This window comes from Euprymna scolopes, chromosome 5, assembly GCF_053919585.1.
Source record: "Euprymna scolopes isolate OS-2025 chromosome 5, ASM5391958v1, whole genome shotgun sequence".
Lineage (NCBI taxonomy): Eukaryota > Metazoa > Mollusca > Cephalopoda > Sepiida > Sepiolidae > Euprymna > Euprymna scolopes.
In genome coordinates this window covers 132,456,334-132,482,182 of record NC_136486.1, presented here as the reverse complement: position 1 = coordinate 132,482,182, position 25,849 = coordinate 132,456,334, and the positions used below count along the sequence as shown (strand labels likewise).

Sequence of the window (25,849 nt, the reverse complement as noted above, 5' to 3'; positions counted from 1 at the left end):
TCTAGTGAATTGTATTTGAAGTCTAGTGAATTGTATTTGAAGTCTAGTGAATTGTATTTGAAGTCTAGTGAATTGTATTTGAAGTCTAGTGAATTGTATTTGAAGTCTAGTGAATTGTATTTGAAGTCTAGTTGTAATTTCCAGTTTGTTTTTGTAACGTTTATACCATGTGCACATCCCTATCATGTCGGTGGAATTGCTTTAAAGAAGAAAGGAGAATAAGGAGGAAGTGACTAACAACTGTTAAAAACAACTGATTACCAATATACTACATGTTTTGTTCAGTTTCTTGGCAAGATCAAGTGCTTCTATTTTTAACCTTTAGTGTAAGAGATTGTGTGTTTCTTCATATCTAATTCTATGCTGTTATCTTTAGCTTAAAGAAAAACAGTCTATGTAAAAAGAAACATACCAAACAATTAAAAATATATTCCCTTGATTATGTTTTTTAAGTTGCAATGGCGTTGATCATAATTAAGTTCAGCCAGCTTCTTCCTTGACCCACACCATATCCTGAACCTGAACCATGGCGGCCCATACATGGTAGTCCTAATAAGATTATACATGGAATCAGCTTAATGTAAGGGTTGGAGCAAGAGTATATAGATATGCACATTTTGTTTTTAAATGTCTCTATTTCACTTGTGTGGGTTGATGCGAGTATTAGGGTTGATCATTCTTTGTGAATATCCCCATTTTCTCCGCCAATCAAGGAACGGTAAAGTGTTTCAAGAATCTATTGAAAATCTTTGAACATATTCTCTGGATAAAGTTTGTAGAGGAATAGATTTTTTTTTGTTTTAATACTAAAGGGTCACCACTTATCGAATCTCAGGGGTCAGTCGATGACAAGGATTACAGATATTGGTTTAATGAGTGTCATCATGTGAACATTGGAAACCACAGGTAATTCTTTAAAATAATTGTTATCCAGAAGGATGTCTCAGCAAGTATTTGTGGTAAGTTGGGAAGCGGCTTCACTGTATTTTGTTCTCCAGATGGGAAGTTCTAGGAAAGAAACTTTATTTATGGAAATTCTGCTTGGTCTTTGCTACAAAGAGAAAAAGTTCTCTTATGGTTGTAGCCAGGCGAGTTCTTGCTGTGATTGTTTGACAGGGGGAAGATTGGAGCTCAGTCGAGCACCTACCATGAACATAATGATATAGTAGAGAGAGGTCAGCAACATCTCTTCTGTGTGAAAGAGGGTGCAAGAAAAAGAAGAAATCATCCTCCACTAGATTGCAAAGTCAGTTTTGTACTCTGTCAAGGTAAGAAAGAGTACTAGGAGTAGAACCTTCTCAGATATCACGGAAATATGCCATCTTACCATGGATCTGGCTCTTGTACATGTAAAGGATTACATCAAAGATGACTTTTTGGAGTGATAAAATGAACCAAGAATTTTTCGAATCACTTTAGTTGCAGATTTGATGTAAATCTTACATTTCAGGACTGAAGTAAGTCCGGTTTAGAAGCTTATGAAAGAAGGGTGCTTCCTTAAGGAAAGAGCCATTAATTTCAACTGGGGAAAAATGAGGATCCTAGCATTGGTAGTGAAAAGAAAGCGTGGTTTTCTGTGTGTTAAAAGTAATAAGCCATTTTTCCCCTGTTGCAGCAAGTACTCTAACTCTGAAGTTAGAACAAGAGAATAAGTTTTTTTTTTTTTTTTTTTTTTTACAGTGATCACCACTTATCAAGGCCCGGAAGCCACTCAGGGATAAGGGTTATTGCAAGTACATTACGTTAGTTTGGAGATTTGATGAAGTGTTTACTTAAGGGGGCGGTTTATTAGGAATTTGTTGACATTGGACTTGAAGACATCCAAGTTGTAGTCCGGTGGGAAGCAGGCAGACGGAACAAGACGAAACATAAGTTTTAAAACAAATCGTCAAAAAATTTTAATTTTAGAGGCACAGTAAAGTAAGGAATGAATTTTGACTTACCATGTGTGCTAAAATGATGTATTTTTAAGTGTCACTTTAAAAATAATGGGAAATAATTTAGTATTAGTTTTTCTTTTCAGGCTTATATTCTGCCATTCTCTCATTTGCTAACAAAGGACTCTAACCTTCTATAACGTTAGTACAAGAGCATCGTAAATTAAGTCATTTTAAGATTTTTTTTCCTAAACAAAAATTGAAATTAAAGCAGTTTTCACCTTTTTTTTTTTTTTTTTTTTTCATTTTTAAGAACTTAACAAAAAAAAACGAAAAAACTGTCCAGTAGGTTGATTTTTGAAAATATTGTTTTGTATTGTTAAAACAAAAATTTCATTTCCAATTAGGAACTGTATTAATCCATATATTCTCCCTCCAATTATGGATTAAATAATAAGGTAGACGAAACTCAAACTTTTGTTGAGTAAGTAATCTAAGAGAAAGAAAAATCGGTGCTTCTACACTATTGGGATGAGATTTTGTAGTCGATAAATGGAGTTTTCAGATAAAAAAAACAATGGCTTCAACTGATTTTTTTTTTTTTTTTTTTTTTTTTTTTTTGTCAGTTCTAATAAGTTACAATGGTAGTTTCCAAATTACACAGTCGGAATTATCTAAATATTACTGAATTATTAGAAAAAACAACTTTAATCATGGTAGCAGGTGAAAAATTGAAATGGAAAATTACCTCCCTTTTGAACTCTGTGTCTTACGATCGTTTTCATCAAATTCTATTTTTTTTTTTTCTTTAATAAATAATTTTCTACCTTATTGATTTTCGTAATTTTTGGATATAATCATCTTAAAAATACCAGGAATATGTAGATACCATTGTTTTCATGTGAAATTCATTACGATTTCCGAAATCTTGTCCTAATAGTGTAGAAGCACCGAAAACTCTGAAGGAATATCTGTTTTTTTTTCTGCTTCTTCAGTGCAAAACTGGAACTAATTTTAATTCTCCTGGGGTGTGTGTGTGTGTGTGTGTGTGTGTGTGTGTGTGTGTGTGTGTGTGTATATATATATATATACACATTTTTATGTTTGGCAAATGTTTTTTTAAATATCGCTACATAACAACTAGTTATGAATAGCTAAAAACTTTATCAGTCAATACTTTTTCCAAAAGATTAAATCCTCAATGAAAAAAACAAATTTTACAAAAAATTGCATTTTAAAAAGTTACATAGCCTAATGATGGAAAAAGGATTGACAAAAAAAGCAAAAACAAAAAAGGGGGATGAAATATAGGAGTAGCTGGAGAAGAAAAAAGTGAATCTTTATATGTGCTCACAAAAAAGTTGAAAGTTGATGTTAATTCTCCGTCCTCTTTTTGTTAGTTGGGAGAAAAAGTTGATTAACTCCAAACTGTTCAAGGCTGCTGAAACATTTGACATATACATTTGTTATAAGGGGAGGTGAGATATTTATATTGTCTTACTACCTAGTATTGTATATTTATTTACTTTATTTTTAGTTTTTTAATTTAAACGTAAATAAGAGTATATTTTGCTCTATTATTGAGAATTCTTATATAAACCTCATTAAATTCTTTGATTTTTTTTTATGTTTGAATATTCTTAACTTGGAATAATTTATTTAAGTGATCCTGTTTGTCTGTCTGAGGAATCATCTCTACCAAACTCCTGTCAATTTTTGGTCAACAGACTTGAACTTGATATATAGAATATTTGAACCTGTGGAACAAATTCGATTTGGTTATTAGCCGGTAAAAATAGCTGCTAAGAGGGTAAAAAAAAATTGGGACTTGGCAGCCATAAGTTGACTAAACATGTTATTTCTATGCGCGCACAAATATACATTATTATTAAATATTAAAGTCAATCCATTTTTAACTATTTTTCATCCATCTGATAGATCAAACAGTAATGACTAAGTGCTTAATGTTTTGGTTTCGATTTTAGTTAATGGCACCAAAATCATATTCTTATAACTTTTTGAAATCACGACTATATATTGGGTGCAATATAATAATCAATAGAGTTGACTATGATAAATAAATACGAAATCTCCATGAATTAAAATATATTTAAGTGTGTTTTATGACTGTGCAATGCTGGGCGGCCTCTGCATGTGTATATAGAGAGAATAAAAAATGTACATTTATTGAATCATCAAATGTTCAAATACAGGGAATCTAATAGTTTTTTTTCTTCTATTCTATATAGTTTTGAAAATTTATACTTTTTTCTTCAGAAGAAATAACTAACAAAAAAAACATAAAAATAAGATTTAGTATTTAGCATAAAATCGAAAACTTTGAAATTGTGATTACAATGTTTGCAGAACACACTTGGGGAGAAGTATGAGTCCACTTATCTTCCCTCTACATATGGATTAAATAGAGTAGATTAGACTCGAGCCTTGCTTATACAAATCTTAGAGAGAGGTGGGGGGACTCTGAAGTAACACCAGTCTTTTTTTTCTACTCTAGATATTTTTCCGGCCATCCTGGAATTCTTTGTCACAGGTAAAAAAAAAAAAAAAAAAAAATGCAGGTTCATGAGAGGTGTAGTTGGAGATTGCACAAACTTTGCTTCATTATATACCTCTATCAGACACCCTTACAGGGGCTATCCATTCTAACTTAAGATTGAAAGAAGCCTTATTCAATAAGTTTATGACTACTTTGTAGTTTTAATTGCATTTATTTTTTAAACTTAAAACGATGTCATAAGAACGTATTGTCTTTATCTCCCCTTTCACCCCTTCCTGAAATGTACTGAATGACTGCTCTCTGGAGACAAATTATGGCCTGAAAGGAGAAACATTGATTCAGTTTGTTAATTTACTGATGACTAAGCCTACTAATATTTTGTAATAGTATGAATACTATCATTCGATGCACATACACAAATAAAGATAAGTACACAAGTAAGCTTCCTATGATCTTTTTTTAGAGTTAATTAATCTGTTTATATCGTCAGGATTTCAGTTTTGTTAGCTACGAGTTAGAACTGAATGTTTGTTGTTTATGAAGCATATACAAAGTTGGCATATAATTAAACATGAGAATGGCCAGGAGAAAAAAAAAAACATGGCAAAACGACAATAATAGGCCAAAGAAATGAAATATCATTAGTATGCATAAGGTGACTCGCTGTAAATAGTTCTTCAAATTATAAGTATCCGAGTAAAACTTATTTGTTCGTTCCACTTTTACTTGGAAACTATAAGATACGGTGCACAGAACAAAGGATTATAGTATCCATTCGATACAGATTAGGAGAGATAGGCACCACAATACCACATTTTCTCTCACTTTTTCTCAGAAACTACTTGCCCGATCTAGCTGAAATGTTATATGGACCTTTATGTTAAGGTGCAGTGAACTAAATATTATCCATTCGATGCATGATTAGGGATCAGTAGGAATTAGTATGATTATTAAAAATGATTAAAATCTGATATGAGATTAAGATGAAGGTGGAGAGACCTAGAGGCTTGTCGTTTTGACTGTATTATGCTGACTTTCTCGAGAGCGATTAGTATTTAATGCAGAAATGAGCACAAATTTAAAAGCATTGATTCTGAGTAAAAAGCTTATAACTTTTTCCCATTTTAATGGGCTAAAAGTTTCAAATTTTTTTTACACGGTGATCACCACTTATTGAGGCCCGGAAGCCACTCAGGGATAAGGGTTATTGCAAGTACAGTACGTTAGTGTGGAGATTTAATAAAGTGTCTACTTGGGGGGGGGCGGTTCATCAGGAATTTGTTTACGTTGGACTTGAAGACATCCAGGTTGTAGTCAGGTGGGAAGCAGGCAGATGGAACAGAGTTCCACAGGCGTGCAGTTCTAGGAAAGAAGCTTTGTTCATGGAATCTACGTTTTAATTTTGGCACAGATAAAGAGTGGGGAAAATTTTTGACAGTGGATTCAGCTAGACGGGTCTTTTTCGTAAAAGATTGGTGAGGGGGGACCAGAGATTGGAGTTCAGATGAGCACCTGCCATGGAAATAACGATAAAACAAAGATAGGCTCGCAACGTCTCTTCTGTGGGAGAGAGGTTGCAGAGAAAAGAAAAGGGCATCCCCCACTAAGCCACGAAGTCTATTTTGTACTCTGTCAAGGCAGGATAGGCTATTTTTAGCAGCTACTACCCAGATATGGCAGCAGTATTCCAGTATTTTTTAATAGAATATATTTGTTGTTTTCAAGTCGGTTTCTATTCAACCCATAGTTGGGACCCTAACATGTACTACCACTCCGGGTCAGAGTGAACCTGGGAGCAATGGCAATTAAAGGGTGGCTCCACACTCCCCAAAGCCTGCAAGCTGGGGCCTCACCACTGGATATAGTTTAAGGTCGTATCCAGGACCCCCTTCTGTGGGAGAGGGGTTGCAGGGAAGAAAAAAGGGCATCACCCACTAGGCTACAAAGTCTATTTTGTACTCTGTCAAGGCAGGATAGGCTGTTTTTAGCAGCTCCTGTCCAGATATGGCAGTAGCACTCCATCCTTGGACGTACTTGGCTTTTATATAGATAGAGAATTGCATCAGTAGTGAGATATCTTCTGGAGCGGTAGAAGGATCCCACCTTGGCAACAGACTTGATGTAAGTGTTCCATTTCAGATCAGGAGTAAAGGTCAATCCCAGAAGCTTGTCAAAACATGGGGCTTCTCCTAGACGAGAGCCATCCATTTCAATTGATGCCAGATGGGGATCAGAGCGTTGATGATGTAAAGATAGAAGCTTGGTTTTAGATGCATTAAAGGTAACCAGCCACGTCTTCCCCCACTGAACCACACGCTCGAGATTAGAGGAGAGAGAATCAAGTTTCGAATGTATAATAATAATTTGCATGTATCTTCGTTTATACGTACATTATCAATTTTGGAACCCATTAAAACAAAAAAGCGAAGTTAGCTAATCAATCAAAAGTAATTGGTATTGAGTGTCGGAAATCTACATTTTTACCCATTTTCAAATGAATTGTTCAAAACATTGCATGCAATGTCATATAGAATCTCATTTTATACTAAAGCAGTTTTAATAATTTTTTTCTCATTTTTTTTTTTTTTTTTTTTTTTTTTTTTTTTTTAAAGATATTTATCTGAGAATGACAATTTTTTTTTTATAGAAAACATTTTTTTTGTTGTTGATTCTAAAAGGTATTTATTGTTTGAAGGTAAATATTAACCATAGATTATACAGATGAAAAAAAAAGAAACTATGCTATGAGATTTCACTCCTCCAAATAATAAATTGGCAGCACAAAGAAATAATTGTGTAGAAATATGAAAGCGATTTTTAGCAATCCTGAAATTATGAATTTGGAACGGAATTCTTTTTTGTATTGTTTTTTTCTTCAAGATTTAAAACTATTTCTGTGAGTTTTAAACATTTTAATCAGGATATGAACATGTAGTTATTTGCTTAAAAGTTGTTTTTACAAAATTTGTTCACATTTTTAAGACATGAGAAAAAAAAAAAAAAAGAACTATATCACTTTAAAGACAGTCATCGATTTCCTAAAAAAAAATAAAAAGTATTGAATGTTTTTGTTTTCTAAGAAACTAGCAAATTTACAAATCAGCAGACAAGGACCATTATTAAAGTGGAAATGGAAGTAATGACAAATGTTGATGTAGAAATTGAAGGGAGGAAGATATAAAACCAAAGCAAATAGGTTTTGGAGTTTTTGTTGCTGTTGAAACTTGTGATTTCATTTTAATAACAGGACCTATGCAGGGAATATAAAATAATGATTTAATTTAAAACATAAATATTAAAGTATTAATCAAAACACTGTAACTGTTTGTTTGTTTTTTTTTAATAAAAGATAATTTATAAAATATATTTTTTTGCAAATAAATAAAAACGAGTTATTCGGGTTTGAAGTAAAAGGTAGGTTTCCTACTGTAAAATCCTTCTGCCAGCATGTTAAATATAGTTTAAGTATTTATTTTCAAGCAAACACAAATAATAAACAAATATTAACCTTCTTTTCAAAAATAGTGTACTACTACTATAAATTATAATCACAGCACAAAAATAGATATTACCAAGAAATATTTGAAGCTTACAATACTGTAAACAAATGTATTAGTAAAAAAGTAAAATGAGTTTAAAGTATTAGACATTTATTTTGCAGTTATGCAAATGTGTAATATTTGAAAAGAATTATGAAACCTCTATTCCTATATTGGATAAAACCGGAAACAGTCATTATTTTGATTAGAAATATACAGTAGGTAATTGAAAAATGCTACCATGAAAAATTAAACACAAACTGTATTAATATTATGTCATAAACAATTAGGATCCAGTGTTTAGGGCAGAAAGTAGATATTAAGAAGTGAGTAAAAATGGTAACCACCTTTTTTGGAAGCTTTATTTGGGAGAAACAAAAAATCTAATAAATATCAAAAAAAAAAAAAAAAAAAATGAAATGAATATGCACTTTCTGGAAACATACAAGAGGGTCAATTGGACGGTGGATCAGATTAGAATATGCACGTTTTAGTTATTTATAATGTAAGAATATAAACAGGAAAATTTAATTTATTATATAGATTGCAACATTTTATTGCAATTTTCTTGTGAAATGCTATAAAAATGAATAAAAATTGGAATTTACAAAAACTGAAAACAAAATTAAGAAAAAAATTATTGCAGAAAATTTTATGCCTTAAATATGAATGATAAAAGATAAATACTCTCACAAAAGAAGTCCTAAATATGCTCCAGTGATAATATCTGTTAGGGAATCCAGTGCTACTAGATCAAGCTGTCTGAAAAGACCTGCTAACTGACCAAAAGGTCCTGGATATGACCTTAAACTATATCCAGTGGTGAGGCCCCAGCTTGTGGGCTTTAGGGAGTGTGGAGCCACCCTTTAATTACCATTGCTCCCAGGTCCACTCTGACTCTGAGTGGTAGTACCTGTTAGGGTTCCAACTATGGGTTGAATAGAAACTGACTTGAAAACAACAAATATATTCTATTAAAAAATTTTTCTTCAAAATCTTTAGATTCGGCATTAAATAACCCGAAAAGGGTTGATGTGCCGTAAAACAACCAACCAACCAATCCTGACCAAAAATCCACTATTGATGCTATTTTTTCTTTCCCTTTGCAAAACTCAATCATGTTCTGAAAAATCAAAAACAACAATTTCCATTCTACAACACAAGCAAACCAAACACCATGAATAAATATCTGAATAACTTAAAGAATTTCTTTTTTCCAAAAAATATTGGATAAATAACACAAAAAGGGTTGATATATTGTAAAACAAAACAAACAAGCCAAACTCCATGAATAAATATTCGAAGATATAAAAAACTTGAAGCAGAAAAACTTCTTCCAAAATGATTGAGTGCAGCATTAAATAAAGCAAAAATGATTGATATGCCATTAAACAAAAACAATCAATTAACTCCCACATGAGATTAGGAGTGAGAAAATCCAAGTATTATTATCAGACGAGTATTTACAACACGCAATTTGGATAACAATGTGCAACTTATTATTTTTTTATGTTTGCCTTTTGTTTTTGTCTTTAGATTAATATCTGTAATTCGTAATTCATTTAAAATATACTTTAATATGGAGAATATCTGCACGAATTAAATAACCATTTAGACAACTGAAAAAAAAGGAGTAACTGTATTTACAGGTTTGTATTTACCTGGCACGTACCGAATCGATTATATTCATGCCAGTCGAGAATGCATCCTTGAAACAGTTTGACAGTTTGGACCATTTTTGAGTAGCGAATGATCTTGATCTTGTCAGGCTGAAGTATGGTTCTGGGTAATCCTAGGCGCCCCCCCCCCTCCAATCTTTCAGTTGAAGTAAGTTCATTGCTTACTGCCTGAGGTTCCCCTATCGGGCAATGCCGATGGGCTGTTCAGACAACTTTCAGAAGGCTAAAGTACTCCTTTTTTAGAGGTGCTGACTTGACTCTCGTCACCTTCTGACCATGTATCAAACCTTCCTACAGTGGGAAGGAAGTAAATACCTACTTAAATGAAAATCTGCAGTGATTTTTTTTTTATGACCTGATTTAAAAGTTGTATATTTTGTTGAATGAACAGTGTGTAAACATTTAATTCCTTTCTATTGACAATCTAAGCAAACTTATTCAAAGTAAATCTTTGATCTCCTAATGAGTATGCGTTTCATTTAAAGGATATTTTCAGCTGAATTCTCATTAGCTCATTGAATACCAAATGAGGGAAAGAACATAAAAGTTCATTTACACTTGACTGCTCAAGAGTGTGTGGCTAGCAATAAAAACCCATTTCTTCTGCATTTGGCAAATAAAATACTCCTGGTTTGATAATTTCTATGGCAACCACTTAGTTGATTAACAGAATATCAGTTTAATTAATGGCGAATTTTTATCAATTTTTCACTATAAATTCTTAGTTTTATACATTTCTCTTTTGGAAAAATTTTGTTTTAACTATGAAAAAAAATCTGTTCTCTATTGATGAATTTTTGATAGTCCTTCTTCCCCTTATTGTGTCCCTTATATATGTTCGATGTCATTGCTTTATATTCCATTACAAATGGGTTATAATTATTACATCCCAATCCTACCTCATTCTCTCGGATTGTATGTAAATGAATGTCATAAATTCGTTTACCTCAAATATATATGATGAAAATAATAGTATTCGAACAAAATAGAGAAATAAAAAGGAACAAACCGTATTATGTGTTCATCAACGTTTCATCTTTATTTCGATAAGAGGAAGTCTCGAAATAAAAATGAAACGTTGAACACATAATACGGTTTGTTCCTTTTTATATATATATATATATATATATATATATCTTAGTTATTCAGGGAACCACATTCCATATATACTTTAAAAACACATTTACTTGCAAACAATCGTTTCAGCCCATCTTAAGAACATAAATTTTCATGATACACAAACTATTACAGATTTTCATGGAGAGGCACCACCAATGCATAAAAATTCCACCAGTCTGGCTGAAAAAATTGAAATGCATCCAATATTCATTTATCGTTTTAAATATTTTTTCTCACAATTTTTCAAATGGTAATATTTATTGAACAGTATTTTGGTATATAAATGTTCATATTGTAATACGTTCATGTCATTTGCCTTCCTCTCTTTTAACCATGTTTATATTTCATCGATAAGAATCGATAAAAAAATGTTAACATGAGTAATAAATACTTACTGCAAGCAACTGAACTTACATCGTTTTTGCATTTCCTTATTTCCCTTTACTCTTTTTTTTTTTATATTTTACTTATAAGAGAACCTAAGTTTCACGACTTAGCAATCTATTTCTCTCTCTCTCATTATTATTATTATAATAAGCCTCCTTGAACTAGGATTGGGCTTCTTTGAGAGAGGTATAATAAGCTGTCTAACTTAATCAGTAGTGTTCAACAGCAGATGCTGGAACATTGCATTACGCTTTCTGTATTTGTCTGTTTGCCTTGATGTTATAAATATAACTTAATTCTCTTTTCCTTTCCCATGATAATTCTTGGTGGCGAAGAGGTTGAATATCTGGATATAGTCAAAAGTGGTTTTGTGATTGATTTGAATCATTTTACTGGCAGTAATTGTCATATCCTACACTGTAAGCATAAAAACATTAGTGTCTGTAGTAATGAAAATAATATATATCTATTCAACTTAAAATAAGTACAGTTATATCAAGATAGCATAATTTGCACAAAAAGCTCGATATCCTTTCAGATAGAGCTTTAACAATATTAAATGTTGCTTAATTGAAAAAAAAAAAATGCATTTGAAAAATACCGTTTATGTTCCCAGAGTTCAATTTTCTGCTCAGTTACAATTATATTTAAATGGAGACGTTAAAGATTTATTTTAATGATCAGAAACTGAAATTGCAATAAAATGTTAAGTTACAAAAACTTCACCAGAACATACATTTGCTCGTTCGGTCATGCGTTTCACCATAACCTTAATATCTCAACAAACGGCCTGATAACTCTAAAGCCTCTAGCTATTTGGTGAAAAAGATTGGAGGGGGCGGAAGCGATCAGCTAAAGACATGACTGTAAACTGTCAAAGCAGATGATTAACTCATGTTGGGGCACAAACATCTCTGACCTTCGCCGCCGGTCTAATTAGAGTGGGTTGCAATTATGGCCAAGGAAGCTCAAAATCGTTATGGCTGGTTTGCAGTGATGTGGGACATTCTTGTCAAATTGATAGAAACCAACTAAATCGCAATCTAAACAAGGACAAGGAATCGACAGTCTAACCTTTATACCAGGTTTTACTAACGTTATTTTGCTTGTGACCCCCCCCTCTCTCTCTTTTTTGAAAGTTATTTCATCATTTGTGGACCCTATATATGATTTTTATAATCAAATTTATTTCTAGGTCAGTAAAACCTGATAATAAATCACTTATTATATTCATAAAATAAAATTCAATTCCAAATCTCGAAAAAAAAAAAAAAAAGAAATTCTGGTATTTTTGTGAACCAGATTGAGAATCTCTGCCTTTATACTAGTATTTATTTACCAGCTGAACCGTAATTATCCTTGTATCAAATTCATAGTATTAAATAATGTAAAATCTAAATATCCACAAATATCACGACATTGTTTGGAATGAGGAATACATATCTGGATGTTTTTGCTTTTTTCGCACAGAGTATTTATAGTGATTTGATAATAATTCTATACATATCTTCATATGCTATTTAGATTTAATTTTCCTCTAAAATCATCAAATCTATCATATGCAGATCCATCATATCCTTTACATATCATTTTTCTCCATGCACCACATGTCCTCAACCCTCACTGGTCAGGTTTCACTCCCATATATCACACTGCATACACATTCTTGATAGATTCTCCCTTTGGTTGACAATGGAAACGCTCTGCTAGATAGTAATGGCAGAAGTTCTATGAAGTTACTCTGTCCACTCCTAACTCCTCCACACTAACATCTGCTCCATCTTGTACTATAATGGTATCGGCAAGGTAACAAAACTTTTAAGCAACCACAAATAGCTTTGCCATCCAGATATAATTTTATCTACATATGCATATATACGGAGAGTTAAAAGAAAAATATCGATTCTTTTAGAGGAGACTTATCTGGATAATGCAAAGCTCAACAAATTGTTCTGGAGCTTATATAGAGTATCAATAAAATAAGAAAATGACAATATAAAAATATATACTAATATATATAAATTTATTCATCTATTCAATAAGGGTGACACATCAATTAGGAGTGTAAGTAAGATCTTTTTATACGATATTTCGAAGCCTAATGCTTTTCGTCAGAGAAGATGCTAGGTAACATAATAGGGATGCGATGTCTAGCAATAGTTAGATTAGGAGTGAAATAATTGTGCAGTGAGAGATAAAATATTGAGACTGGGGGTGGGAGAACTAAATTGATTTGTGATATAGATAAAACTAAAACAGAACTCATGGTGCTGCTGATTAAATGAAAAATTATTACAAACTGAATTACTAAACTTACAAAGATTTAATATACAATGAACTAAGCAAATCAGTACACATCATCCATGTCCAAGCAAAGAGTTTGCTAACCATCTTGCATTTGAATAACCATACAGAAATTCTAACCCCAGCTACTCCCAATATTTTCTTTTTAAAGGACAATAAACCTAACTTTAGAAGTAACCCATCTATCAGACTAATTTGCCCTTCCAAATCAGACTTAGGCAAAATAAGTAAAAATATCATAGACAGAATCATCCCCACTATAAAAAAAGAAAAACAAAAAGATTTCTGGCGATCTTCAGTGTTAAAATCTAAAAAATAAATCTAAGTTAAGTTTCATAACCATTGACATAGATTACTATTACCAATCTATCTCTCCTATCTTATTAAACAAGGCACTCATACTAGCAAAAAATTCAGACCTCTCCAAATTAGAAATTAAGCTAATATTACTAGCCAGAAAAATACTAATACAATTTGATAAACTCTGAACAAGAAAAAACACTACATGGGTATTGGACTCTACCCAAGCGACTGATTTTTTCTATTAAATGAACTTAAATGTAGATTTAAGAATAGCAATTTACAAGGAAGCCTATATAGAGACAACACTCTATTAGTAACTAGAGCAAGACCCAGGCTATATAATAGAATCATTATTAAATTAAAAGAATTTTTTGGTAGCTATGGCCTTAGCATAACAATAGAAAATGGAAAATACCTCAAACTTCCTAGACATAGCCCTAAATGAAGGATCATACTGCCCTTATTATAAGCCTAATCTATCATTATCACTATGTCCATAAATTCTCCAACCACCCTGGATCTGTCATTAAAGCAATCTCAGAATCAGTATTTAACAGAATTTCCAATTCGAAGAAAATTCTAACTTTTACAACACTGCACTAGCTAACTCAGGATACACTCACAAAATAAAGTACAATACAAATAATAGCAAAACATCCCAACACCCCCAAGCATAATAACCCATAACATGAGCAAATGCAAATAGACAAAAAAAAATGCAATAATACCAAATCCTAATAACCATAAGCAAAATAAACACACACACACACACACAATGACTTAAAAAAAAGAACAGACCCCTCCCCTCCCCCCAAAAAAAATTAGAACATTTGGTTCAACCCACCCTATAACAATAGGGTAAAACCAATATCCCTAAATAATTCTTCAAGATCATAGAAAATTCCTTTAAATACCCTCACAAATACAACACTATTCTAAATAAAAATTGCATCAAAATCTTCTATACTATGCCTAACCTTGTGCAAACAATTAAACTCTAATAATCAAAAAATAAAATCTGCATAGCAAAATATTAACACCTCAAATCCAACATACCCTAACTGTAATTGCAATGCTCCCCAAATATGCCCACTGGAGAATGACTGTGTGTACTCAGATGTCATACTCATGCATAGTGACAGAATTGCCCCTTACTACAGCAGACAACCCCAGAATCAGTCAAATCCAAATAGCTACAATGATACTCCTAACTTAACAAATGATGACGCATTTACCAAACAACCAATCTCGCAACCATTAGGAATAGACGTAACTAAATCACACAATGAACAGTGTTGGGCGCATCTGAATTCAACTACTTTCCACATGGACATTAGAACCCCCCCCCCCCCGAATATACCGCATTCCACCCCAAAATAATACATACAGCATCTAGTATTTCCAAATCGTCACCCATTTGATACTGATCAAGTTCATTGTTGCTATTTTATCCATAATTGGAATGTAACTGAACACTAAAGATTGGAATTGTACTCGGAATAACCAATTCCATAGTCAATGTATCATCCATAAGGCTGACAGTATATCCATTTGGATAACTAACCAAAATGCATTCATCTCGGTCTTTCCTCTGTTATAAATATTTCATGATAATTGCAGAATGTTTATTTTTTGTTTTGTCATTTCTTTTTAAACATTCTGTAAAGATAATATAAGTAATGTTTAGGGAATTTAACTTTTGGGAATAAATGTTAGATTTTTAATTGAGCATAAAATTAAAGGCTGATGCTCTTGTGTGGCCATACACTAGAAAACATCACACTTACATATTTAGACTAACATATTCAACGATGCAGCATTGGAAGCAATTAAATGAGTTGTATAACAGACTAATCACTTACACACTGGTTTGGAAATAGAACACACAAACACACACACACAAATAGATTAGCTCTGACCTTAATGTATGTCACCATGGTAGTATGGGTCTTTACTTAATTAAGCCTGCATTTTTATACTAATATTTATCTAACTTCCAACTCAATTCTCTGCCAATATGAAAGCCAAATATATCATGAAATGAAGTACTGTTACCTCATCTTGGGAGGTGCTGCTTAGAGCACCCTTTCCTGCCTTGACAGGATACAAAACCGGATTCTGGTGGGGGTTGTCCTCTTCTCCATGCTAGCTCTTTTTCACAGAAGATACATAGCGAGTCTCTCTGCACTATCATTATTTTCATGGCAGGTGCTCTGCTGAGCTTCAATCTATGGGACTAAATGAAAATTCTATGAGCAAAGCTTCATTCCGAGAGTTGCTTATCTATGAAGCACAATACTACAAAGTTGCTTCCCAGCTGACTATGACATCGTCGTTTTTAAGTTTAATCTTTTACGTTAGCGTTCTTGTTGAGCCGTTTTCATAATCAGTTTTTACCATTTCCGTTTACCATGCTGATTGGCTGTATAATTCTTGTTCTAAAGTGGCCTCTGGATCATGATAAATGGTGTGAGTCTTCCCCCCCCCTATATAATTAAAAGCACTTCAATTTTATTGTGTCCGATATTTCACTTGATTTAAACACATTTCCGATTTCAATATTGCATTCAGTTTTATTTTATTGGATCAAGTTTTTTTTTTTCTAAATCATAATTTTTCAACAAGCACAATTGTAGTTTTTTTTTTTTTTTTTTTTTTTGTTGTTGTTGTTTTTTTTTGTTTTCTTTTGTTTTTTTTACATAGGCATCACCACTTATCAAGGCCAAGAGGCCACTCGAGGATAAGGGTTAAAGAGTGTACAGTAGACATTGGACAATATAGTAATCGTTAGTAATGGAAATTTGTTAACTTATATGGAACGGCTCATCAAAAACTTATTTACGTTAGACTTGAAGACAACCATATTGTAGTCAGCTGGAAAGCAGGAAAATGGAAGACAATTCCATAGGCGTACAGTTCTAAGAAAGAAGCTTTATTCATGGAATCTACGTTTAGGTTTAGGCACAGACAAAGAGTGAGGGAAATTAGTGATAGTGTTTTCTGCTAGATGGGAGTTTCTGTGAAAGTTTGGTGAGGGGGGTACCATAGATTGGAGCTCAGTCGAGCACCTGCCATGAAAATAATAAAGCAAACTCGCAACATCTCTTCTATGAGAAAGAGGTTGTAGGGAAGAGAAAAGGACCTCACCTACGAGGTTACTAAGTCTATTTTGAACTCTATCAAGGCAGGATAAGTCCTTTCTAGCAGCTCCTGTCCAAATGTGGCAACAGTACTCCATCATTGGATATACCTGGCTCTTATATAGAGAATTGCATCAACAGTGAGGTATCTACTGGGTTGATAGAAAGATCCCACCATTTTTCCAGCAGCCTTGGCAACGGATTTAATGTATGTGTTCCATTTAAGATCAGGAGTAAAGTTAAAGCCCAGAAGCTTATCAAAACATGAGGCCTCCCCAAGACGAGAGCCATTCATTTCAATTGACGCCAGATGGGGATCAGAGCATTGATGATATAAAGATAAAAGCTTGGTTTTAGATGCATTAAAAGTAACCAGCCACTCCTTTCCCCATTGAACCACTTGCTCAAGATCAGAGGAGAGAGAATCTGAGAACTTGGTCATTTACAGTCTTAGATGTGCTACCATAGATAGTAGTGTCATCAGCATAAATGTCTATGAATGATGTATGTGATTTGGAAGATCATTAATGTAGATCAGGAAGAAAGTTGGGCCCAGGGTGGACCCCTGAGGGACTCCAGCATTAATACTGAGAGCTTCTGATTTCTGCCCATCAACCACTACTCTTATGAACCTATCAGAGAGAAATGATTTAATAATTGAGAAGACATTTCCATCTAAACCGTAGCTGGAGATCTTGTGAAGTAGACCTTTATGCCATACTCTATCAAAGGCTTTTGATATGTCAAGAGCAATTGCCCTCTTATAACTTTTAATTTATAAGTAGTAGGACTGGTTAGCTGAGTGCTTTTGTTATCTATGTATTGTTAACCATGAATATTCGAGGGAAAATTTTTTTAATTTTTGTTTTATTTTACTTCAGTTGAAGTTCTCAGAAATCCAGGGGCCCACTACCTGGGGCTAACACTTGAACTCTGTATGAGATACATAGATATTCAAATGTTTCATTAAACTTTATCTCTCAAACACTGAGTTAGTAAAGAAATTGAGAACATAGTTTTCCGCTCCCCAATTAACCATTTTCATATCTTGCAGTATACCTTTATTTTGGTCTCTTGGTATTACTGGATTCCAGGACAAGAATTTATCTAGTCTATTGAAGTATCCAGCTTCGTGCTGTTACTGGAGGTAACATTACTTGGAGAAGGTGCACCATTCCTCATAAAAGCTAATGTAAGTTAGCCATAGTGAGGAGATATTATTTGGGCAGCGAATACAAAATGTGATTTTGAATATTTGGTCAGGGTTTACTTCTAGGGAAAAGTATCCTCATACTAGGTTATTCTGGCAAAACCCTGTACAGAGAGGCCTTAGACACTCGAGGATAGTGCCTAGTGGGCATTCAAGCTTTCTCCAGTAGGCATTCAAGTTCTGTGTGTATGTCCAACTGAAGTCAAAAACTACACGAGGCACAAAGCTGATTTTATTTATTTTTATTTTTTTTGGCTGTCTTGAACTAAGGGGGAATAGAGAGAGAAGAAATTTTAAAATTAAAACCTTACACATTTTAAACTTTTCTGTGCCCCTGGCTAACCAAGTAGCCATGTTAGTGTGTGTGTGTGTATATATATATATATATATATATATATATATATATATATATATATATATAGCTATGATGGCTGACTGTTATTGAAGCATAAAGTGAAACTGTTCACAAATTAAACAGCAAACAAAAGGTACGAGAGTACATTGTGACAACTAGCACTCGATTTCAAAAGAACACCGTGTGCTAGAAGAAATAATTTGAAATGTTCTGATGTAGGAAGAAGAGGAAATGAGGTGATAAATGATGGGAAGAGAAAGAGATAAAAGAAAAATTAGAAAGGTCTAACAAATGAGGATCCATCTTTCCATATATTGCTATACTTCTTTGTCTCTTATAATTTACGTCATCCACCACATTCAGCAATTTATCTTGCCATACAAAGTTTAATTACGTTATTTTGGCATTAAAATAACTTGTTTTATTCAGAAAGTAAAACACATTTGTTGGTTATCCTAGCTGATCAATATTGTAATATTTATTTTTATTTTTTATTTTATTTCGGAGATTGCATTCTTGACTGGGGAGAAGAAATGTATAGAAAGAAGTTTTGAAATACACATGCTACACACATTTTTAAATTCTTCTATTCCCTTGGACAACACCGGATAGTCATGCTTGTGTTATATATAGAATAAGAATATAGAGGACATAAATATAGATATAATGGTTGACTATTGCGAAAACATGAAGAGAAATTGTCCACAAATTAGTGAACAAAAACTATAAGTTTACTTAAACGACTTGTATACAATTTGCCTTCCAGTAACAATTTGGTTTTTATGAATGGAATAAATGTGTAGAAACATTGGTCAAGCAATGTTTGACTTTTATTTATTTTTATTTTTTTTTTTCATATCAATTTTTTTTACTAGGTCATTTTTTTATTGGGGATAATAAAATCCTTTAATCAAGTAGTCTTTATCCATTTTGGATATTATCTTAATCGTTTGGCTGTAAACACTATCAATAATTTCCCCCCCCCCACTCTTTATCTGTGCTTAAACCTAAACGTAGATTCCATAAACAAAGCTACTTTCTAAGAACTGCACACCTGTGGAACTATTCTATTTACCTGCTTTCCAGCTGAGTACAATATGGCCGTCCTCTAGTCCAATGTAAAGATTTTGATGAGCCGCTCCTCTTAAGTAATCCAATTTTAACAAATTTACACTTCTAACGATTACTATATTGCCCTTTTGACCACTGTACACTCTTTAACTCTTATCCTCGAGTAGCCTCTGGGCCTTGATAAGTGGTGATTCCTTTGTAAAAAAATTTTTTTTAAAAAGTTGGTCTTTCCTTCTGTTCTACTATGTGCTACATACATAGTAGATCAGGTGATTCTTCTTGGTTCTGTCTGGAAGAAGTGAACTCTTACTGCCACTCGCTAAACTTTGAATAAGGTTAAAGATTAAAATTTTTGCATGAAATTTTTTTTTAAATTTTCACCCTCTTTTTATTTATTTATTTTTTTTTTTTTCAGATATCGGCTGCTGGAACAGTCGATGGATGAGGAAGGATTATCTGAAGAACAGGTAACTTTATTTAATATTTCTAATAATGGAGGATCATTCCCCTTAACCAACCTCTTTTAAAGAGGAGACTTTATTGGTTTGGCCATGCTGCGTATCACAATCCAATGAAGCAAAAGCTCCAGAACCGTTCAAAGATTGATGAAAACACTGTAGAGGCCAGCTGAAGACTTTGTTACATACCATTAAAGCTCCTCTGATCCACATGTGTGTTCACCGTTGGTTCCAGGACTGGCTGACTACCATTATTTTGGCTGCTGTGGACCATAGTGCATGGTTTGCATTTATCTGGTACGCTGTGTTTTATGGGAGGAGTAAGCTCAACCCATCTTGGATAAATGTTGCCAAAAGTCAATGATTTAAAAAAGCAGATAGTTTTTGTAATTTCAAGCCCTTGTTTTACTATTTTCCATTATATAGGGGATCCTGTGTTTCTAGTTAATAAGATACACTTATAAACTTTTCAGTGTGACCCCACTCCACCGAGGTTATGGTTAAACAAAATATGGAATCATTTGTTTCTTGGAGGCAATCCTGAAGTAATTATAGTAAGCAGCTTCTGTTGAAATTATGTCAAATAATTCTTTACTTAGTGTTTATTTAAAAAAAAAAAAGTCATGAAATTATTAGATTGGGTAGTATTTGCTTATTTAAGGACAGCTGAGTAGGATCTTGTTCACATTAGACTTGAAAACTGCCATGTTATAGTCAGCTAGGAAGTAGTTCCGTGGTATTGTTTTACAAATGGGCAGTTCTATGAAAGAAACTATGATCATGGAATTTTAGTTTTAGGCACAGACAAATAAGGGAAATTGTCATCTGCTGTAGCTAGATGAGTATCTGCTGCAAATGGTCTACAGAGTGGAACCAGAGATAGCTCAATTGAGCACCTGCCATGAAAATAATGATCAAAAATAGACTATCTGGTATGAACTACGAAAAAGCAATTTGTTTCTTTGAAAGTAATATTAGGTGTGGTCTTGTTGGACTCCTATTTAATTAATGTTTTACACGTGAAATTGTCAGAACAAACAAGTTGCTATTTATTTGTGTGTGTGGGGGGGGGACAGATAATTTACATGATACAAGAAAAATACTAACATAAGAAATCTATCAATGTTTATACTGTAGCCTGTTTCTACAAGTAAAAAAAGATAATTTTGTTTGCTAAACATTCTGACAATAGATTTAAATGATAGTGAATTTGACATTGGTTAGGACTATAGTGTCTGTGATGTTAACTACAATGTTAGTAATATGTTAGGTGCCTATCGACTGGATTGTATTCATCTACTGAGATCCACTTTGGTTAAAATGAAATTTAGTAGAATAAAAAAATTTTTTTTTTTAATTCCGTTCTATGTTCTCATAAGTGATATCATCTAATATGCATAATATGCCTGTTGATGTCATTTGTCCATTTCAATTATTCTTTCATTCTGAAACATTTGTATCTCACAAATTAATTTGATTAAAGAATGGGTCACAAACAAAATGGATAATAGATATGGCTGACATTGTTGTTCTTGACTTTTCCAAAAACCTTTAATTTTGTCAATTACTGCTTACTTCTATATACTCAACAACTAATATATTTCGGTAAATCGGTCATAAAGTGCATATGATCCGTTATTTATCGTACCTAAAAGATTCAGATGAATGGCACTTTGTTTCTGAATTTTTGAGATGAGGATTGGTTATTCATATTATTTGAATTCATCAGATGACTGTTCTCATCTTGAGTGTGATTTTCACTGTGTTTCGGGTGATGTAACCTCTGACTTTCTTCAGGTGTATCTTGTTGAACTCGATAATATTTTTGTCAAACTCAGGAATTTGAACGGAATTTCGAACGGAATCTGTTATTTACTTCATGGGGGTAGCATGCTCTTGTTGCATCAGCCATGATTGGATAGAGGTCCTAAGTAATTCGCAATTGTATTTTTCAGTCGCCCACACTGAGGATTGAACCTTCAACTTTCAGAAGAAGGTCACTTTTACAATTGATTTTTCCAAGTACTCTAACCACTGCGCCACAGGTTCTGAAGGTCAGATGTTACATTGTGAAAATGACACTCAAAATAAGAACAATAGTCCAATGAATCCAAATAATACGAAATAGCACTCTGTCGTCTGAGATGGTTGCATGCAGGGGGTGTTCCCTAGGGCTACATACTGGCCTCCATTCTGTTTCTACTATATATCAATAGCATGCTGATTATGATTGTTGGAAATGTGCTTCTATTTACAGATTATGCCAAATATTTGTAGAAGTGAGATTGATAAACCTAAATTTAGCTTTCAACGTGTTTGGAGATGGACCATTAAATGGGAATTTCTACCTCAATGCCGATAAATGCTGTCATATTGCAGTGTGTTCTTTTTTTTTTTTTTTTTTTTTTTTTCAATGTATACTTACTGTTAAAAATTTTATATCAAGCTTTTTTTTTCTTTGTTTTGTCAATTAAACAATTTACTACTGAGAACTAAGGGATTTACTGTACCAAATCTTTTGCGTTTGATTACACTGATACTTTTGAGGAATGCATGATTTACTCCCATCTATCAATAAAAATAACTTGTGTTCGATTAAGTGCATACAATAGGTATTGTGTAAAATAGGCAAACCAAATCTAAAACAATCAGTGATTTAAAAAAATAAAATAATAATTTTCATAGATGAAATCACATTCTAAATTTCATACAGATAATACCTAATTATTTTGGCAGGCAAGAAATTTGTTGACCTTAAAAGTTTTTGTATTTATTTTTACTTCAAAACGATTATTATTCCTATTTACTTGTCTCACTACAAGGGCGAAGTTAGAGACAAGGTCGGCTTTTAATGTGGGGAGATTCGGCTCCTCAAAAAGGGGCACTATGGATTGGAACAAAAAATTAAAATTGCCTCAGTCATGTAGGACTTTTTTGCTGGCTGAGGACAGAAAAGATGAAGTGTAGTATTAGAACAGATACTACACTTTGCTTCTAGCCAAAAGGCCAAGAAACCGAATTCTTAATATTGACAGAATAAGTTTGCTGGTACATTATTACTAATGGGTGTGTTTTATGACATTGCAAGAATGCAAAACTGTTGCAAAATCTGATCTGACTTCATTTTGAGATGTTTCGTTTTGTTTTCCTGCATTTTGTTCTTCATTAGCAATTTTGGGCGTTTTGCGGTATAGGCAACAAAATGAAAAAGTGACCAATAAACAAATATGTAGCAAATAAATGCTACCAAAGGCAAAATAAGTTACTCTTCTACTTACCTGTATAAGTTTTTTGTTTGTGTTATACTAATAATGAACAAATGGCTGACATGACGAGTATTTTGAAAGTCTCAATAATTTCTCAAATTAAATAAAATACTGGTAGAAACACATTCAATAAATGTCGATCTGAAGCTGAACTATATATCTGAAGCCAAAACTGTATAATTGCTATCTTTTAATGCTCGATTAAGTTTGATTTTAGATTAATGTAATATATTTGTGTTAAATTCAAAGAAGGTAGTGTAGTATCTGTTCATTCGGCATAATACCATGCTGTCAGGCATTAACCCTCCATCTGCAGGAAGCGGTAGATATGTTTTACTATGATGCCATCCTCTTAGGCATCACCCCCCCCCAAAGAATGGGGGGGCGGCTTTGCTGTAGTATCTGTTGTGCGGTCCATCCTTTCAAGTATTACCGTTTTCTTTGTGGGGAGGAGGATAGTGTAGTATATGTTCGTTTGTCATGATACCATCCTCTCCGGCTAGCAAAAAATAGGTGACTGGATGAAGCATATTAGCAAGTATTTATTATGCATTTAAAACAAAAATGTTTTTATTAAAATGCCCCGAAAGACTTAATGCTTAATTATTCCCAATAAAAATATTTAAAAAAAAAAAAAAAAAAAAAAAAAATGAATGAAAGAAGTTTTGTGTGGATGCAGTTCAACAAGTTATACAGTTTTTCTGACACTTGTAATAGATACTGTTGCCCCAGTTTCAATGTAAAACATCTACCATTAAAACGGTCACTGTTATCACGATTATGGCAGCAAATATAAAGTCACTGTTGGAGAATATTTACTTTAAAATGTTTCTTTAACTTGACAAATTGTGATGTTGGCCAGAAGCAGGTATATAGGTTAGACACCCCCCTCCCCAAAATCACTGTATAATACTCTCACTTTCTGACTCTAGCTCATTCATTCATAAATGTTTTTACTCTAAAGGTAAGAAGATACATAGCAAAGAGAAGCAGGAGTCATCAATGCAAGTCATCATTTTTTTTCTTTAAGTAATCATGAAAATAAGAATTGATTTCTAACTCATTAATTCATTTCTATAATACTAACTCTCTTAGTATCTTCTATGTTTATTTGACAAACAAAATAGGAGGGTTAATTTAGTTTCATCTTTCAGTGTATAATTTCAAATAGTGATAAAGAACGAAAAATAAAGGATTTACACATAAATACTAAAGCAAGGACTGTAAAAATAAATATTTAAGGTTTTTGTATTAATTAAAAATAATTTTTCTTTAAAACTTACAAGTCTTTTGTACTAATGAGGCCTGATTATATAGCTTGCGCATGGTATATGATGATAGAATGTTGTGAAAAATAGAATGATAGAATACTATTAAAAAAACAAAGTGAATACTAGATAAGGAAATTATTCCCAGGTGAAGATGTCGTTTTTTGTGTACATTAAAGCACTGATGAGTGCCCATATTGAAGTAAAAACAAATGCATATACAGTGAAGCATATATATATATATATATATATATATAGTAATTTATAAAATATATATGGCAATTAAGCTTAATCGCCACAGTAATTTTATAAATTACTAACTAGCTCTACCTACGTATTGATACTTTTGAAGTAAATACTTAAAGTTTATGCATAAATCTATACTTTCGTATATTAATTTTATGTGAGTAAATGAAGTAGTTATATATATATATATATATATATATATATATATATATATATATAGTCCGAAGCAATTGCATTTTAATATTGTCCAAAAGCAGTTTGATGATCTAATTAATAAACACACTTTTTGGATAAGCAGTCAAGAATAAAGCCGTAAAAAAAAAAAAAAAATCAAGTGTGTATATGTATATATATATATATATGTTGTATTTTTAATATAAGAGAAATGACCGGAGTGTTTAGTTACGTGTGTAAAAAGCATATATTTTCATTAGAAAACAAAAAAAAACTATATATTACTTTGATCATGTAGCGATGCTTTTGGTTTCTCAGAAAAACTAGAAATTCAACCTGCAGTGTTCAAGATACCAAATGAATCTGTTCCTCAGTTGATGTTCATAATTTAACTTTGTGAGATCATCGCAATATCCACTAAGGAATGGATTCATTTAGTATCTTTAACCCTGTTGGCTGAATTTCTGTTTTTGTGAAACCAAAAGTAGCGATTGATAATCAAATTAATGTATGTTTTTTAAGATGAAAATATATGCTCTTAAATATGTTATTGAGCATTCTGATCATTTCTGCTATATTAACATACTAGCGGGGGTACCCGGCGTTGCCCGAGTGTTTGTTTCCGGGACGGGGGGGGAGTTTTAAAAAATGTTATGGTAGGTAAGTAGGAAGGATCAAACCCGGAGTCATGAGTAAAAGTAGGAAAATAAAGTGTGAAAAAAAAAAAAAAAAAAAAAACATCTGCAACGTTAACAGTTAGGCCACCAAGAAAAGTCCATTCCAGTTGTTTAGGAAAAAAAAAAAAAAAAACACTATGGTAGGTCGGCGCGAACGTGAAAATATAATGTGAATTGTCCAGCAACCTTACCACTACGCCACAGAGCACTGCAGCTTAGTTTAGTGATTTTAAATAACTTAACATGATAGAACTACGA

At 32.7% G+C, this 25,849-nt stretch overlaps 1 protein-coding gene across 13 annotated transcripts in view; it reads left to right on the top strand.

Annotated features, from left to right (window-relative positions):
- LOC145276974 (serine/threonine-protein kinase tricornered-like) overlaps positions 1-25,849 on the top strand; it is a 582,645-nt gene that overhangs the window by 414,115 nt on the left and 142,681 nt on the right. For all 13 annotated transcript variants that reach the window (XM_080128524.1, XM_080128529.1, XM_080128525.1 and 10 more), the window contains one exon: positions 19,918-19,969. In XM_080128524.1, the coding sequence (XP_079984650.1) occupies positions 19,918-19,969 (52 nt within the window). The remainder of the gene's footprint in view (positions 1-19,917; positions 19,970-25,849) is intronic.